This window comes from Ciona intestinalis, unplaced genomic scaffold (assembly GCF_000224145.3).
Source record: "Ciona intestinalis unplaced genomic scaffold, KH HT000094.2, whole genome shotgun sequence".
Taxonomy (NCBI): Eukaryota; Metazoa; Chordata; class Ascidiacea; order Phlebobranchia; family Cionidae; genus Ciona; species Ciona intestinalis.
Window position 1 is genome coordinate 533,162 of NW_004190416.2, and position 17,414 is coordinate 550,575.

Below are 17,414 nucleotides of genomic sequence, written 5' to 3' on the forward strand. Positions count from 1 at the left end.
TATGGCTNTAATCTTTGAGACAAGCATATCACTGCTGGCAGGATCAACCAGGTAACAACGTAAATATAATTTAAACTTTCGTTTAAATACGAGGGTGAAGCTCGTAAAATAAATAAACAACGAAGAAGGGAATTATCAGCAAAATGACAACAGTTTTTAAAACACGTAGAACCATTTTTTTTCAAATTGCCTAAAATAAATTAGGACGCAATTGAAAGAAATATGTGCGTAAAAGCATTTTTTTAGAAAATTCACCAAAAAGTGAGGTTTATGGATAAAGTATAAAATTGCAGTCTACGTAAGAAACAAGACAGCGTATAACAACGGAAATAAACAAAAACCCAAAAATGGCCTCATCTCACCGAAACTTGAGTCTTTAGAGGAGGATTCACTCTCCCTCCTCCTGAAGACGAGTTCTCCTCTCACCTCCTTTTCCTCCTCCGACCCCAAAGATATCTCGCACCAGTTCAGTGGATCCTTTACATCCTCTTCTAATTTAGGATCCCTGGCCCAAACTGTGGCGATTTTCGTGATTTTGTAGGTTGGTAAATTGATTTATTTGTTTAAATCAACGTTTTAGTTAGTGGACCGCGAGGTTATAGTACTGTGGGGCAAGATGGGCACCTTTAGCACATATTATCCAAATATCCCATTTTGTGGCGATTTTCGTAGGTTGGTAAATTTATCTTTTAGTTTTAATTAATGTAAATCTAAATAGTGGCCGCGAGGTTGTACCAAAATGTAGACGTGGCACTTTATAAACCGCAGATTTTTCCTAATTTTTGTTAATTTTGCTGATAAGATACGAAAATCTAAGCGAGACTGTTGGCAAGGGAGTGGCAACCATGGATGAGACAAAATACGCGTTTGCATGCCACAAGGATATAAATAACCAATACAACTGTTTAATCGCAGCCACTTAGCGGGTACAATAGTATATACAAAGCTATCGCATGGGACTTACAACTTGTGCGCTGGGAACAGCTGTACTATTACAAAACACCGGGAATCCAAACGATGCATTATAAACAGGATAGCGAATTCAGGATTTGTAAACCTACGACCATTTTAACTTTCATACGAACGACATGTTATGTTAAAATCTTACTTTTTCGCGAAAATTTTTAAGCGGTTATTAAAATTTACAAAATATTACAAAGCAAAAGAATACGTACATTTTTAACAAAAAATCTTCCGAAAAATGCGCTTAAACTAATTATGCTATTCTAGAACGCCAACGCAAGCTACTGTGACGTCATGGACAGAGTACAAGGTCATAAAAGAACAAAGAAATCGATAATAAACGACAACTATCACTTACACACAGTATAGCGACTTCTAGTCTAGTATTACAAAATTAGACAATAACGTTAAATGGTAGGCGATATAACGTTGGCAAATATTGCTAAGTACACTGGATGCTTCGAAAGCAAATAACTCGCTGGTTACACATTGGTTATAAAACTGGAAATGTAAAATATAACGTTAAAATAGAATATAAATGTAAAAACGGACTTACCCAATTCTGTTTCGTTCATTTTGATTGCGAACCTCAGATTTATATTCCCCTTAGTGACGACATAGTTAATATTATTCGGTCACGAGAAGTGACGAAATAATCCCAACACAGCGTTCATAATAAACCGACTGACGTAGATAACAAGAGAGCAAAGTTTTCAACAAGTTAGGGCACGTTGGCTGGGCGTATTGTTCGTGAGCATCTAGTGTCCTATTTCAATAGGGCTTTTGTATAAAGGGAATTTGATGAATTGTTCCTTTGGAAAAGACTTGTGTGCTTTTTAAAACTGGCAAAAATGAGGTTTTTATTTTATATGGAATATGCTTTTTAATATATATAATATACTAACCATTTCAAAATTTTAATCAAAAGTTTTTCACATAGTTATTGTGTTTAACTTGTTTGTTTCAACATATAGCAAAGATTAAAACAACAAAGAGAATAAAATTAGCAACAAAACGACAGCCATTACAAAATCACAAACTTGAGCGGCCAATTTAAAACAAATTGTCTCAATAAATTCCATTTATTAAAAATCTAACACTATTACAGAAAGTAACTCACAGAAATTTTAAATAAAATCAAAATTTATGAGTTTGAACATTTAGCAACAAAATTATAAATTTTGAACCCAATATTTTAACAATGGATTAAAAGTATTGGGTAAATTTACAGAAAAATAAAAAAAACAGAAAACAATAAAAACTGCAAATAATTTTAGAAAAAATCACAATTCATGAGATACAGTTCTAGTCTATTCTATGTGGGTGAGGCTCTATAGCATGGCACGTCATGGGCCCAATTTATAGGCTAGGCCCATTACCTCAACGTGGATATCGTACATATGATGTTGTGTTTTACTTATGATTGGAAAGTTGTGTAACATCATTTAGTTGTGTATATCAAACTGCAGAATGTGTTTAAGAAAATATAAAACAAATTTCTAAGCATAAAATACGTATTGATGTCCAAAATAAAAATAATATATATGTAATATAACATCATTCTACCAAACAGTATAACATGAACAAGTGATTCTACGGGATATTAATAAAGGTTGGCACTTCCATTTTTTAACCCAGTTTTGTTCACAATTTACAGCATATATATATAATACTGTAGCCTGTGGAGTAAGATGGATCTTTTATTTACAGTTTTTTATACAGTTATATAAATCTGTTGATATTTTTATTTACTACCAAATGGGAGATAAAAAAGAATTTAATCATAGACCATCTTACCCCACTCTTTAGTCTTTATTTAATTATTTAATTAAAACGAACTTGTGCGGAAGAAAATAATTTTAGTTCAATTTGTTAATGTGGCAGTTCAATTACATTCTTTATAATTAATACAGCAGTATCGACTTAATAAATATGATTAAGTAATTACACTAAGTTCAGTTTTTAGTCTTTGGTTGGTAATGCGGCAGTTCAACCTTGTTGGTTACAACCTTTAGAATAAACACAGAAGTATGATCTTGATATGATTACAAGTTATAGTAGGTTTGTATGAATATTAAACAGTTCAATAAGCACAATATAACACTATGAAAAGCATGAACCACTTTCTGGCCAATGAATGAATGCCGCACTACCATACAAATACATTAATGAGGTATTATGAAAAATAAAGACTTAAAATGCAGTTGGAAGCAGTGCTTCTCAACTCCTGGGTTGCAACACAAAAAAGGTCGTAATTTGAGTTGGCCATATAATACAGAAGTTCAAATACATAAAATAATGGAAGTTTAGTGTATGTTGACTAGATTATAGAATAAAAATTGTTTGTACTGTTACAGTAAAAATTAAGGTTAAAATACATTTTATGCTTACAAGCAGTGGTGCAGCCAGACGCGACCCCCCCCCCCCTTTTAAACCAAAAAATAATAACAAAAAAAAAAAAAAAAAAAAATTTTTGATTAAACCCTCCCCCCCCTTATTTTTTTCTGGCTGCGCCACCGTTTACAAGATAAATGTAATTTTTGCTATTCATTTATGTTTAATATTAGGGTAGTGGGGCAATAGGTTGAGAAGCACTGGAGAAAAACAACAAATTATCGGCAATAAATTTGATTCGGAAAGAAGTTTACAGTTTTTCGTAAAAATGCTGAACTGTTATGATGTATATTAATATCAGACACATAATAATAATACTAGTCAAGTAACACTAATACAAGTTTGATTGCAACTTAAACAACAGTGATTATTTCATATTCAGATTCATAATAAATCGTATTTGGAAGTTTTTATCTAAAATATTCCGCAAAAAATGCTATGCTATAAATTTTACAGCAGTATATGTGTGTAAAAGTTAAAAAATTCGAAGTTACAAAAATTGGTAATTACTAACTTTTAAAAACAAGTAACAAAATTTGGGAAGTACCCGATGTTTTAAACCTTGATAAAGGTATAAGTACACCACAGTGTAATTTCAAATAAAAATTCATTTCTACATTAATTCTACACAACTTTATAACCAAATTACTGCCATAATGATCCACAATGGTCAGTTTTGAGGTCTATCTTTTAAAAACTCTTGTGTAAAATATTGAATTGTTTTGTTGTATCTATAATCTTGTACGTTAGTTAAAGGTAGGTAACCTGCTAACTCCATGGTGTCTTTGCAAACGGATTCAATTTTACGAACAATTATAAATGGGAGGCGACGAGTCCATTTTTGAAAAACTTCCTTAGAGTTTCTCGTCCTCCCTGGTTGAGGTATTAGGAATTAATATTTGAATGAACGGTTAAATGCAACTTATTTATTGTCCTGTACTCCTGTGGAATGAAAAAATTATAACACAGGTGTTCTGTTTCATACACCTAGTGTCCGCTTACAAGTTACTATGTATGTAACTTATTTATCCTCATATGGCAGGGCAAAGACAGTCGTTATAACACAGGTGTTCTGTTTCATACACCTAGTGTCCGCTTACAAGTTACTATGTATGTAACTTATTTATCCTCATATGGCAGGGCAAAGACAGTCGTTATAACACAGGTGTTCTGTTTCATACACCTAGTGTCCGCTTACAAGTTACTATGTATGTAACTTATTTATCCTCATATGGCAGGGCAAAGACAGTCGTTATAACACAGGTGTTCTGTTTCATACACCTAGTGTCCGCTTACAAGTATATTTGACCTTTTATATATTGCTTTATATGCAGAGTACAAACAAAGCGAGTTATAAACCCATTGAATGCATTACAATAAATACATGTATTATCACTGGACACAAATTCTTTATAACAACATGAACATTGTGGCAAATTATAACCTCCAACTTACCCCAAGGATTGTTGTTGGCTTGTATTTGTATTTGTTGAACTGGACCATTGATATTGGGAGAATCACTTGTGTTTCTGTGGGTAATGGGGTGGAATTGACAAAAGTAAAATATAATTGTGGCTGAAGTAAAATTCAAATTATTATACATATGCTTGTTATGTTCCATTCCAAATAAGCAAGATGGGATTTAGTCCAGTAACACAAAACAAAGTTACTTTATGCTCTATTTTCAATTTTATATCTATTTATAGTAGGTATACCTGTGGAGTGGAATTACAGTAGTAAAAATAACTATGGTTGAAACCCAAACCGAAAGTTGTTATATGTGTTATATAGCTTTCTATTATATACGGCTAAAAGAGCAAGGTAGGGCTTGATCGATTTGGGACAGTAATGCAAAAAAAGGTGTTTTAGAAATATATATAAATAATATATATCAAAAGTTACTTCATGTTCATATTAAATGTAAATTCATTTCATAGACGCCAAAACTTTGGATGACAGCTGGCAGGGTGGACAGGCCACCCCAGAATTTTCTATACTGCAATTTTTAATAAACATTAGGAGCCACTTTTGAAACAAAGGAATGCGCGTCCAACTATTTCTGCCTCCCCTGTGTTTAAAATGTTTGGCTCCAATGTTTATACTCCATATTACCTTTGTATAACTTGTCCTGTGTGTTCTGCTATCCAATCCACAATACCATTGGTGAAATTTAAGCCCACAAAATCATAAAGTGACTTGGCAACCTTGAACGGGTTGGTTGCTGCGTCTTCGTATCGGAACAACTGAAAAAGTTTACAACTACATTATTCACGAAAAATAGCATAAATTTCAATATGTAATTTTAAAAGGGAATATGATAAAAGCCAGTACAAATCACAAAAAGAATGGAAAAAGAATTAAAAAAGTTTAAAGTTTTAGAAATATCTTGAAATATTTATAGCAACCAGACAAACGTCAATCAGCCAGAGTTATTTATGTGTAACCTTGTACTTGGGCTCAGCTATTGCAACGTGCAACAATATAAACCGGCCCAAAACATCAGAGTAAAAAAATGTCAGAAAATGTTGGAAATTTTAAAAACACATCATGAATATAAAATGGAGAATTACCCACAAAATTACAAACATATTACATAGCAATATGTAAGTGAAGGTCAGTTGCTCATTTATCCCAACAATAACTCATTTATCCCAACAGTTTTTACATTATGTTTTGATACAAACCTTGTACCGATGTTTCAGCCAATCAGGTTGTTCATACAAACCAACATTAGCGTTGGTAAATTGTCGATTACAAGTGCTGCGTAGTGATTGGTTGATATCGAGTCGTCGTGACAACAGATGACGAGAGTTAGCGATCCCACGCGGGTCTCGCAGTAAATGGACCACCTGTCAATCAAGGGATAAAATAAAACTCATAATTTTTACCAAGAAATTCTATGATGTACCTTACTAACTAACATTTAACAACAACATAAAATATCAACATGTGTATCAATCATAGAGTAAGAATAATACCCGTAGTTTGCAATTATGTGACATCAATCATGACTTTTAACCAGAAATGATATGACATATACAGTAGGGTGGGGGAAGATGGGACACTTTTTAACTGTATTTTCTCGTCCCATTTATCAGTAAACAAAGAACATTCAAATAATTATAAAAACTATATCCCCACGACTCCCATAGACTGTTGTTAATTGTTTAAAACACGATCAGAATACTTGGATATTATGTGCTAAAGGTGTCCCATCTCCCCCACCCCACTATATACAGCTTAAAGTAACCACAGCATGATAAACAACTGACCTTCAGATCCAAGTTATAATCTGTGACCAACTCCTTCAGTACATTTATATCACAAAGCCGAATCAACTTGATTGCCGTCATCTTCTTTCTTCTGCAAGTATTTTCCACGAGGTTCTGGTTGTAAACACCACAATCTGCCCAACAGTCAAATGGCTTTCTATGGATAAATATTCTGTTACTTCTGCTAACAGACATAATGTAAAAATATATAGCCTTTTACACTTTTTGCCTCTGTCTGTGGTATATAAAAACTTTAATTTGTAGGTTTATTATGGTGTTACAATGACTGTCATTGCTCCGCTATGCGAGGCTAAATAAGTTACATTCATTCATTTATTCTTGCATTTATAAATGTTAATTAATCTTTGTAAAAATGAAACTTATTTTTTTATTCATCAACATAATACATTTATACGCACGTGGTGGTGTTGCTTTTAACGCAATGCTCATCTGTACAAAGCTCTGCAGTAAAAGGAGCAAAACAGAATCTTTTCCGAACACAACTTTCAATGTTTCTGTTGTATATGTGTCGTAATGTCTTCGGTAACTCTGGAAATCATTAGTTGGTTATACCTCAACAAAATCTGGAATGTCATTGCTATTTTGCTACAATGCAGTTACACTCATAGTGGTTAAACACAGGAAACCTCATTGATTAATGTGTTGAATGCAATATACTTTGGCTCTGCTTGTTTGTATAGACACCGAACAGCAAGGTAAAAACTGGGGTGACATTGTAAAAATACAGTTACATTCATAGTTGTCAAACATAGGGAACCTCATTGATTAATGTGGTGAATGCAATATACTTTGGCTCTGTTGTTTGTATAGACACCTAACAGCAGGGTAAAATCTGGGGTGACATTGTAAAAATACAGTTACACTCATAGTAGTCAAACATAGGGAACCTCATTGATTAATGTGGTGAATGCAATATACTTTGGCTCTGCTTGTTTGTATAGACACCGAACAGCAGGGAAAATCTGAGGTGACATTGTTAAAATACAGTTACACTCATAGTTGTCAAACATAGGGAACCTCATTGATTAATGCAGTGAATGCAATATACAAAATTTTTTAGTAGAAAATCACAAAATATAAAAACAAATAACCTAAATTCTAAATCTGCCTGACTATTTACATGAAAATTTAATTATAAAAAGGCAACATATTGGACGTAATATACAGTAATTAAAACGACAAACTTACTGCTATACATTTGTAGCCATGCTGGAACAATACATTGCGCCATATCCGACAATATCTTCCGTTTTAGCGGAATATTTTCATTGCATAGATCTCTATGTGAGACAGGGATCAGAGGTTCAAACGAGTAAAAAACGTCAGGATGTTGGTTTAAGAACTCAGAAAAGAAAGAAGAACCTGGGAGGTGAATATTGGGTTTAAGTAAACTAGATTTTGGATGATTGTTGCAGACAAGTGTTTTCATGTTCAAAATTTTAAATAGGCATCTTATTTTTAAATTGAATTTTTTTTTTTTTGAAACATTTTAGCTTTAAAAAAGACACAAAAACAATCTAGAAAATGTATTTTGGTCACGTTAGCAATTCCTAGAGTTTTTCAATTAACCGTTTATTAAGTTGTATGGTCTGAGCTGAAAACAGTAGTACTTGTTTCTTTTGTATGTCAATAAATAAAAAGTATTTAAATAAATAATAAAAAAAATGTGATACTAAAAGTTTAACCCTTGACATGCAACTGAAGATGTTAGTTTTAAAAACGTTTGATATAAAAATCACATAAATAATCGTACCTGATCTAAAGTTGGTTAATATAATGACAACTTTCTTTTGCAGTGGAAGAGGTTCTTCTCTTCTTGCCAGATAATCAATATAACGTTGGTAAGCCTTACGATCGGTGCCATACACTGATGGTACCACTGATCCATTGAGTCTCATAACTCGTGGCTAAAGTTAAAAGAATTGTTTATTAAGAAGCATGTTTGTGATGCAATAACTTTTAATGTTTCAGAGAAATTGCTACATTTCTTTGACCTACATTTCTTTTGCATCTCAATTCCATTAGTGCTCAAACTGATTGCACAACGGTGCATTCTTTTTACTCTAAAAAACATACAACAACATGGTATATATATTCTATAAGCTGGCACACTGTGGGACCTGGGATTTAGGCCAGAGTTGGTCCATTACCTCAACAATATATAAGCACATTCTATTCTATATGGGTAAGGTTCTACAGCGAGGCATGCCATGGGACATGGAATTTAAACCAGAGTTGGCCTATTACCCCCACCATGTGAAATTAATAACACTATAGTGGCTACAACACATAATTACATCAAATGTGAAAAAAAATCAAAACCAACATTAAAGTTACCTGGAATCTTTGCAGCACAGCTTGGTTATTTATCACTTGGTTAGAACTTGTATGTTGTGGAAATATGGTTTCATTTATGCTTTGGTTTATATTAGTAAACACATTATGAGCGTTATACATTGGGTTTGGACTTCTTTCTTCCAGTTTAAATACTTGGTGACTTAACTTGTATTTTGTAATCGAATAAATACTTAGGCAGGTACTTGCGCTAAGAACGGCGATAAATATGAACAGACGGCGATGAAACGGTAGCGATGTTGTTACTCGCCGTAAAGTTACCATTCTAACACAATAATAGTTACCCTATATAGAAAAACGCCATTCGTTAGTGTATGAGACAGGCATATATATATATATCACATTTATATACACAATCGGCTTTAAAAGGCAGTGGCCCACTTTTTTATGCTAGTAAAGAATTCTACCTCCACGACCTACGGTATTTGCTAACCACTAACTATTTTTTATTAAACTGTATCTAATAAACCACGTTTCTGACGTATTTAAATGCACACGCTGTCTAGTCTGCCTCTTTTACAGTGCTAAAGGTATTTTTATCGTTGTCCGCACTTACACCTTTAACTAGCTGGCACAAGTTTACGATAAACTACAATTACAATCACTAAAACTTTACCACGCGCTGGAATCACTGCAAACAATCTTGTATTGTTTACACCGGAAACTACACAATGCCCAAGACTGCAGACAGCCTTTTTTCCTTTTCTCTCTTTCTGATTTAAGATTTCCAAATGCTTTTAAATAGTAAGTGTAAGTGGATCAGATAAGAGAAGCGAAAGAAAAAAGTATTTGTGTAAACATGTGTAAATTGAAGCGTGGTCGTATTTTGTATAAATGTATTTAATAAAACTTGGCATAAACTTACTAATACTTACGTTTCACACACTCCTATGCAATCCAAAATAACCACTATTTGACTTTATAAAAATATGTATATGCATAGTCAAGCATAGTTCATCGACCACAAAGTTACATACGTGGTATGGTAGCGGCACGAGGTGTATGGAACATAACACCCTTGTTACAACGACTGAATACAGGTCAAACTTCGCATAATCTATATCTATAAAGTATAGAACATAAGGTAGTTGGTTACACTTTCGTTTAACAACAACGGACCCGTAAGAGATTAATTTGCATACGTTTTAGCAATATATAGGGTGGGGAAAGATGGGACACATTTTCATTTTATTTCTCGTCTCATTTGAAAGTAAACAAAGAACATTAAAAAATATAAAACCGTTTCCTCACCAATCCTATAAACCGCTGTTAATTGTTATAAACAAGATCAAAATATTTGAATATTATGTGCTAAAAGTGTTCCATTTCCCCCCACGCTGACTATATGTTTAGTGATAAATGTTCCATAAAAGCTGACACGCTCAGATCCAGTAGAAATAATGAACAATTACTTGAAACCTGAAACCAGCATAACTTTCATAAACGCCAACGCAAACCCCCACTATTAATAGTATCATCAAAACATGTATGTTATGTATATACTACAACCTGCATTTTAGCCCTAAAGACATACATGACCACTTTACATGCCCTTTAAAATAGAATAACCAGTATGGCAGGTATAATTGTTAAATAAATAAGTGAATGAAAATCATGTTGCAAAAAACCCTGCCGTTCTAAAATGATCGTAAAAATCCCCATCGTAAAAATATCAAATGTATACAAGTTACAACATAACGTAACATATATTTATCTTTTCGTAACATTAACGAAGGTTAGAATAATTAAAACAACCAAGAAAAGGGAAAATTAGCATTCAAACGACAGTGGTAAAAAAGGACGATATTAAACGTGGTTTACTAAAGGCAAGAAAACGGGTATATAAGGACACAAGCTATATAGTTTTTAATGTATGCACTAGTATATATACGGATCCACATATACATGCTATGTATGGCCGTATGGTTAAACAGATTGCAAGTAAAATAAGGTTTGCGACTCAGCGGATACAATAGGACATATATAGTGCCATGTTAGGTGGGGAGATATGAAGACATAGAGGAGGTATCAAAGGTTTATCTGCCAGTTTCAAAGCTTATATATATAGTAGGGTGGAGGTAGGTGGGACACCTTTACCACATAATATTTAAATATCCTGATCGTGTTTTAAACAATTTATAACGGTCTATGAGAGTCGTGGGGATATGGTTTTATAATTCTCTGAATGTTCTTTGTTTACTACTAAGTGGGACGACCAAATAGAATTAAAAGGTGTCCCATCTTTCCCTATCTTACTATATATGTGGCCGTAAAGGAAACTATATATATATATATATATAGTAGTTAAAGCCTCAAAGGTCGTATTAAAACCCACGATTATGGTCGTAAATACATAGCCGGCATTAGAAGTAGCTTAACCGCGTTTTAAAGTCGCTTTCGTGACGTAGCCGCAGTAAATCGGCTGTACATAAAAATCAACGCTACTCTAATAGATCACGTTTATAATCGAAGGCAAAGTTAGTAAAAGCTCATTTTGTTATTGTTAAGCAAGGACAAGCCAGGCCTGGCAGACGAGACTGTTTTTAGCATAAAAGTTAGGACTTAAATTCGTTTTAATCAGCAAGAAACCGCTATAAGAACTACCGCAAATTTCGGCTTAAGTCAGTTTAAATAAACAATCTGTATATAAAGAACTTCAAGAATTATGAAACCATATCCTTACGACGCCCATGGGCCGTTGTTAATTGTTTAAAACAGAATCAGAATATTTAGGTATTTTGTACTAAATGTGTCCCGTCTCCCCCCACAGTACTATATAGCCACTCTGGAAAAGAATTAACCGTTGCTTGAAGTTGAAATAAACAAACTGTGTAAGAGAACATAGATTCGTATTCATTTACACTAAAGTTTAAAAACTATACAATGAAGCATCATTTTTGTTTTGCAGCCATATTGTTGTTACCCATAAGCGACCTAAGATTAATGTTTTGCTTCAAGCCTGATCTAAAATTAGGTTTTGAAATGATATTTTCAAAGTATATAGCAAATCCGAACAAATAGCTAAAGTCCATGACTCCGTTAGCGTATCGATTACAAGCGGTTTAACACTAGAACGAATAACTGATAAAAACAACCGATATTTTCAGCAGACACCGGTAAAATACCATCCGTTGCCTAACGGTCGTCAAATCCTATTTACCCCAAGCATTCTTTAACGTTATATAATAAAGAAAAGGAATCTTACACAAGGTAGCAGTTACGCTACCGACACTCGTATTTTTGTCCCAATCTTGATACCATAATCACACGTAGCTATTGAAAGTGCGTCTGCTGCCATAATAAGGGACCTTTCAGTTACTACGTCTCCGTAACCGGCAACGACAGTATAACATTTGAATCTTACAGTTTAAAAAGTACTTGAAGGTTTTTATTTAAAGTAGTGCAGTCACTGTAGTGACGGTATAACATTTAAATCTAACAGTTTGAAAGTTTTAAATGATTTTATCTATTAGTATAGTGCAGTTACTGAACAGACGGTTTAACATTCGAATAGTTTCTTAAATGGTTTTATTTGACATTATCGTGCAGTTGCTGAACAGACAGTATAACATTTCAATCTCGTTAAAAATTTACTCAAATGGTTTATACACTATATAGTGCATTTATCTAACAGGCGATGCGTTATATGTTTTATAGCCTTAGCTTAAAATTGGTAGCGATAAAATAAGATCGAACGATGGTATTGCGATCAGTCGTAGCGTGGTATATGGAAACCTGCGTTAGGCGATTTTAAGAATTCTTGTGGCTTCAAAGTTAGGAAATATTGTCTAAACAAAGATGAAGTTCCACGCAAGTTTTATTTCTGCGCGACACTATATGTAAGTACTAAGGCGTGGTTTTAAACTTTTAAGATCTTAAACTAGGTTATGTCTTTACGATTTTGGGTGGCCAATGAGTAATGAGACAACTCCGGCCTAAATCTCAGGTCCCATAGCGTGCTTCACTGTAGGACCTCACTCATATAGAAGAGCATGCGAATATACAATGTTGGGGTAATGGGACAACTCTGGCCTAAATCTCAGGTCCCATAGCGTGCTTCACTGTAGGACCTCACTCATATAGAAGAGCATGCGAATATACAATGTTGGGGTAATGGGACAACTCTGGCCTAAATCCCAGGTTCATGGCGTGCCTTGCTGTTAAACCTAACTGTATAAGAACCGCACACGCGTATAATAGAAAAGTTTATGTTTATAACTTTACGCATATACGGTATAGTTTTCTAAAAATACCTAGATGCCAATTTTAGGACGTAATTGTGACGTCAGGACAGTAGATGACGTCACCATTTTGACTTTATGCTTAAGAACAGCAAGATACAATATGTTTAACATATTATATCACACAAGGCCCCACATGTAGCAGTAATGGGTATTTGTCTACCACAGTAGCGTTACCGCCTGGAGCTGTAGTTCAAACTTACATGAACCCGCTTATGCATACGTAGCATGACTCAGCGTTATCCGACGTAACAATCGCCATTGTTAAACTCAATCAAGTAAGTTGGGAGAATGGTGGTTGTAGTATAAGTGCAAGAGAAAGAATATACATTCTTCGCTAGATGGCGATAGGGTGCCGTTTTTAAACCGAGTGTGAATATTTAAAATATACGCCAACAAAAAAACGTCTTATTTTAGATTGAAAATGGATTGGCTAAAAATTTAACAACTTATTTCGTCAAGAAAAGAGAAAACAGCACATAGGCGCCTCAGCATAACATAGACTGTCGTGTGCGTTAAGAAACGTTGTTTTTTGAAGAATACGTGGATTAGCTAGGCAAGGTAAAAACAGTAACCCATCAAGATAAAAGAAAAATGAGAAAATGTGCGCCTAATTTTTGATATGTCGTGCTATATGCGTTAAAATCACATTTAAATGTTTCGTTTTCAGAGAAAAACACAAGTGTTTCCGTATTTCCAGTGCACAGGGCATTAAGCTTAGAGCAGTCGTTAATAAAACTGTTTTGGGCGGTACCAATATATCATTGGTAACCTGAGACCTCTTAATTGCTTCTATCATGTCCTGTTGCCATCTTCGTAATTAATTTAACAGAAAACAAAACAGGAAAAAACTACGACATCTGCCGGAAATCCGGGACAGTAATATTTACAAAACAAGAACCGTGACGACACAATACGATTCTGCAAAAGTAGCAATTGCAAGTAATTTCAATACTAGAAATGCGGGAATTGGTAACCGCACGTGGGCGCATGCGAGCACCGTATTTAATCTAAAATAATGACGTATTCTATAAATTAAACTCATTTTAAAATAAGGAATGTAATTTAAAAAATAATCAATAATTTGTATAATTACGAAAATTCGTTTTAAATCGCCATAACGTCTAAAAGTACCCCCTTTAAATTGGTGTCTCTGTTTTGCGACGAAAGTTTAGTTTTAACTTTTTTCCCAATTAAAACAAATACATATCACAAAAAGCAACACGAAAAATTTGTGGAATAAGCTACGTATGCTTTGTGCTTGCAATGGTGGTTGCATTATATGTGTGGGCGATGATGTGGTCTTTCTACTGCAGCTTCCTTCTGTTTGTAGGTAGATGTCTCTAATTTACCGAGAACCAGTGGTTGGGCTGCCACTCTAATGTTTATATTAGACTGGGCATTGCGGAGCTACATCTATAGTTAAAGCAACTAATATAGGCTAGCGACCGAAGAAGCAACCATATATGATTTACATCTGTGTATACAGTTTAATATACCAACTGTAGCAGCTGTACGGACGGTTTTTGTGGAAAACTGGATATAATTTAGCTTTTAAACGGTGTACAGAAAAGGTTAGTGGTTTTTGGTTGCGAGTATTAGTTACTTTTTCTTATATTAGTTGCGCTTATCTATAATGTGTCGCACTGCAACAACTGTATACGTTAACGTTACCTATGCCGTTACACACCGGATGCTCTGTATTCATTTCCTTTGTATTCATATTAGCGCGTCAGCTTGGGCCGTCAACGAGATAGTTTTGTTCATTTCAGGCGTTTTATTTGACTCGATAAATTTTAGCAGCGACAAACACGCCCCGGATATGACGAATGGTCACGTGACGGAGCGAATAAAATGCAGAGGTACAGGCTCCTGTGTTTCAGAGGGATCAGGACGGAAGATAGAAGCCATAAAGGCAAGGTAAGATTATATACTGTTGATACCAGGCATATTTTACTTGTTTTTTAAAATAGCTTTTCGTCTGGCATTATTTTGGTACCGATATTTCGAACTTATATACGAGGGATAAATATGCAAATTAATGTCAGAAGAGATGTTTTCCCAACGTCACAACACGCAAAATGCTTCTGTAATGTCGCGTTCGCTGGTTAGCGCCATTTTTCATTTTCTACAATATTTGTGACGTGTTTGTATCTGGAAATTAAAACTACGGCGTGCCTGAATCGTATTTAACAGATAACGTTAAAGTTGTAGCTATTTCCAGCAAAGTTTGACGCGCAATTTATGCTGTTTCGTTCGGGCAACACTTGTGACATAATAATAAAGCTTCCTTTACGTAACAAAGACCATTATTGCATATAATACCCACGTGTGGCATATCCGTTTCTAATACCACGTGACGCATATCGTCCAATTGCAATCGACCTGCCTATGTGACGTAGAAAAGACAACCGGAAAGAAGCGAATTCGAATTTCGCTTTAACAAACCGCCCGTATGTTTACATGCTTCATTGTTGCGCACACAATTATATTGTAACGTAACAATGGTACAACAAAGGTATCAATGCAACGCCGGTTATAACGGAAGGGCGTGCCAGTTACGTCATATTGAACATCTAAATAAGAATAAACGGAGGTTTGAATTAAAACGAAAAGCAATGAATTTTCCGTTGATATGCATCCGCTAGTTGGCACTCGCGAGGGTGGGTAAAATTCTTTGCAATTTTAAAAAGTTACCAAAAACCTTTACATTAACGGATGAAAGCAACACTATGTGTGTTGAATCATATAGTTCTGTGTGGGTTAATTGTGTGGTTCATAAAACGCAATATGACGTCACTATCGTCCCACGAATGCCGGATTTCCACTTTCAAACTGCAAGTGAAAAATCCCCTCCTCTAAAAATTTAAAAAACTGCATTCGTGGCCGCTTTGCTGGAGGATGTCACGTGGTTAAAATGGTCACGTGGTTTAAATTAGACATATCGGTACAAGGGATAAGCCGTGTAATTAGAAAGTCTAAAACACAGAGAAAGTGTGCTCTGCGAGTTATACAGTCAGCCAGACATTCGTAAAGTGGGATATCCGTTACAAAAACATTAACCAATCGAAAGCGAGCGTTAATTATCATGTATTGTGACGTAATCCGGAGATTTTTCAGGTCGAGGTCCTTCTGGAAAACGAGCTTTCTATGACGCAACAATGAGCAGGCTGAACGGAAGCGCTGATTGGACGAGAAAGTCACGAGGTGGTATTTAAATTAGGCAGGAAATGGGGGGTATACTAGACTTATATTTTGTAACTTCCGACATAAAACAAAACCTGTAACGCCATTGGTTATGACGGTTTCTAAATCACGCTGCTTGGTGTTTTTTTTGGTGAACAGGGTTGGAGAACCAAGGATCCTGGGTTCGAATCCAGGCCAGGGTTGAAGAATCAGAATCCTGAGTTCGAATCCAGACCAGGGTTGGAGAACTAGGGATCCTGAGTTCGAATCCAGGCCAGGAATATAAAAACACGTAACACGAAGTTAAAACTAAAATCCTTTTGAGCGCGTAAAAGTAAATTATTGTCCACAAAAATCGTCGCTAAAACCGAGGCATTCGAAAAGGGCGTCGCCTTAATAATTTGTCACGTGATCGAAAACAAAGAACGTCCTTAGTTATTAATCGAAATAATAACCATTGTGAGATAACAATAACAAACGTTATGTATAATGGTTGGCAGCAATTGAAGGCGGACGTTGCTTATCGATAACGGAAGCCTATGATGTATCTATTTAAACCTAATGTGTATGGCTTGTTTATATTAAGCCTGAGCGGCCATATGTGACGGTGCAATGTTTGAATGCGGTATAGCGTTATAGGTAAGATATGTGGTATAGGTTATATTGTGTAAGTGTAAAGAAAGTATGGTAATATTGGGGCAAGATGGATAGTTAGCATATAATATCTCATATTTTATTTTTATAATCGTGTTTTAAACAATTAACAAGAGTTTTTTTGAGATGCGAGAATACGGTTATATAATTCTGTAAATATTCTTTGTTTACTACCGAACGAATGATAAAAGGGAATAAAAACATTAACCATCTTACCCCACCCTACTATATTATAAAAGGGTTTGGAATCACGCGTATACGCTGTGAGCAGATTTAAAAGACTTATACTATTGATGTGATATTTGATTAATATGGCATCCGTATTAGC

General features: G+C 34.7%; 2 protein-coding genes across 3 annotated transcripts in view; both read right to left on the minus strand.

Moving 5' to 3' along the window:
* The window catches only part of LOC100175660 (restin homolog), a 5,487-nt gene extending 3,834 nt beyond the window's left edge, over positions 1 to 1,653 (minus strand). The window contains exons 1-2 of the mRNA XM_002127588.5: positions 1,520 to 1,653; positions 363 to 515 (exon numbers count right to left, since the gene is read on the minus strand). Of these exons, the coding sequence (XP_002127624.3) occupies positions 363 to 515; positions 1,520 to 1,538 (172 nt within the window). The 5' untranslated portion in view covers positions 1,539 to 1,653. The remainder of the gene's footprint in view (positions 1 to 362; positions 516 to 1,519) is intronic.
* Positions 1,644 to 9,277, minus strand: LOC100186569 (carbohydrate sulfotransferase 1). 2 transcript variants are annotated; one of them, XM_026838483.1, is made up of 10 exons: positions 8,988 to 9,277; positions 8,404 to 8,557; positions 7,839 to 8,012; positions 7,049 to 7,178; positions 6,630 to 6,786; positions 6,042 to 6,206; positions 5,470 to 5,600; positions 4,813 to 4,886; positions 4,123 to 4,230; positions 1,644 to 1,729 (listed from the first exon to the last, which is right to left on the minus strand). In XM_026838483.1, exons 1-10 carry the CDS (start codon positions 9,267 to 9,269, stop codon positions 1,722 to 1,724), a joined length of 1,383 nt encoding a protein of 460 aa, XP_026694284.1. In that variant the 5' UTR covers positions 9,270 to 9,277; the 3' UTR covers positions 1,644 to 1,721. The 2 variants fall into 2 exon arrangements, with proteins under 2 accessions (XP_026694284.1, XP_002127553.1); XM_002127517.3 differs by lacking the exon at positions 1,644 to 1,729 and having other exon boundaries at positions 2,030 to 4,230.
* Between the last annotated feature and the right edge of the window lie 8,137 nt (positions 9,278 to 17,414).

Bases quoted from the DNA above. Each gene is read 5' to 3' on its own strand.
- LOC100186569 (XM_002127517.3), bottom strand. From the start codon at position 9,269: ATGGTAACTTTACGGCGAGTAACAACATCGCTACCGTTTCATCGCCGT. The intron at 6,207-6,629 runs GTCAGTTGTTTA...CTTGATTGACAG, and splicing joins ATTATAACTTGGATCTGAAG to GTGGTCCATTTACTGCGAGA. The intron at 4,887-5,469 runs GTAATATGGAGT...CATTACCCACAG, and splicing joins ACAGGACAAGTTATACAAAG to AAACACAAGTGATTCTCCCA.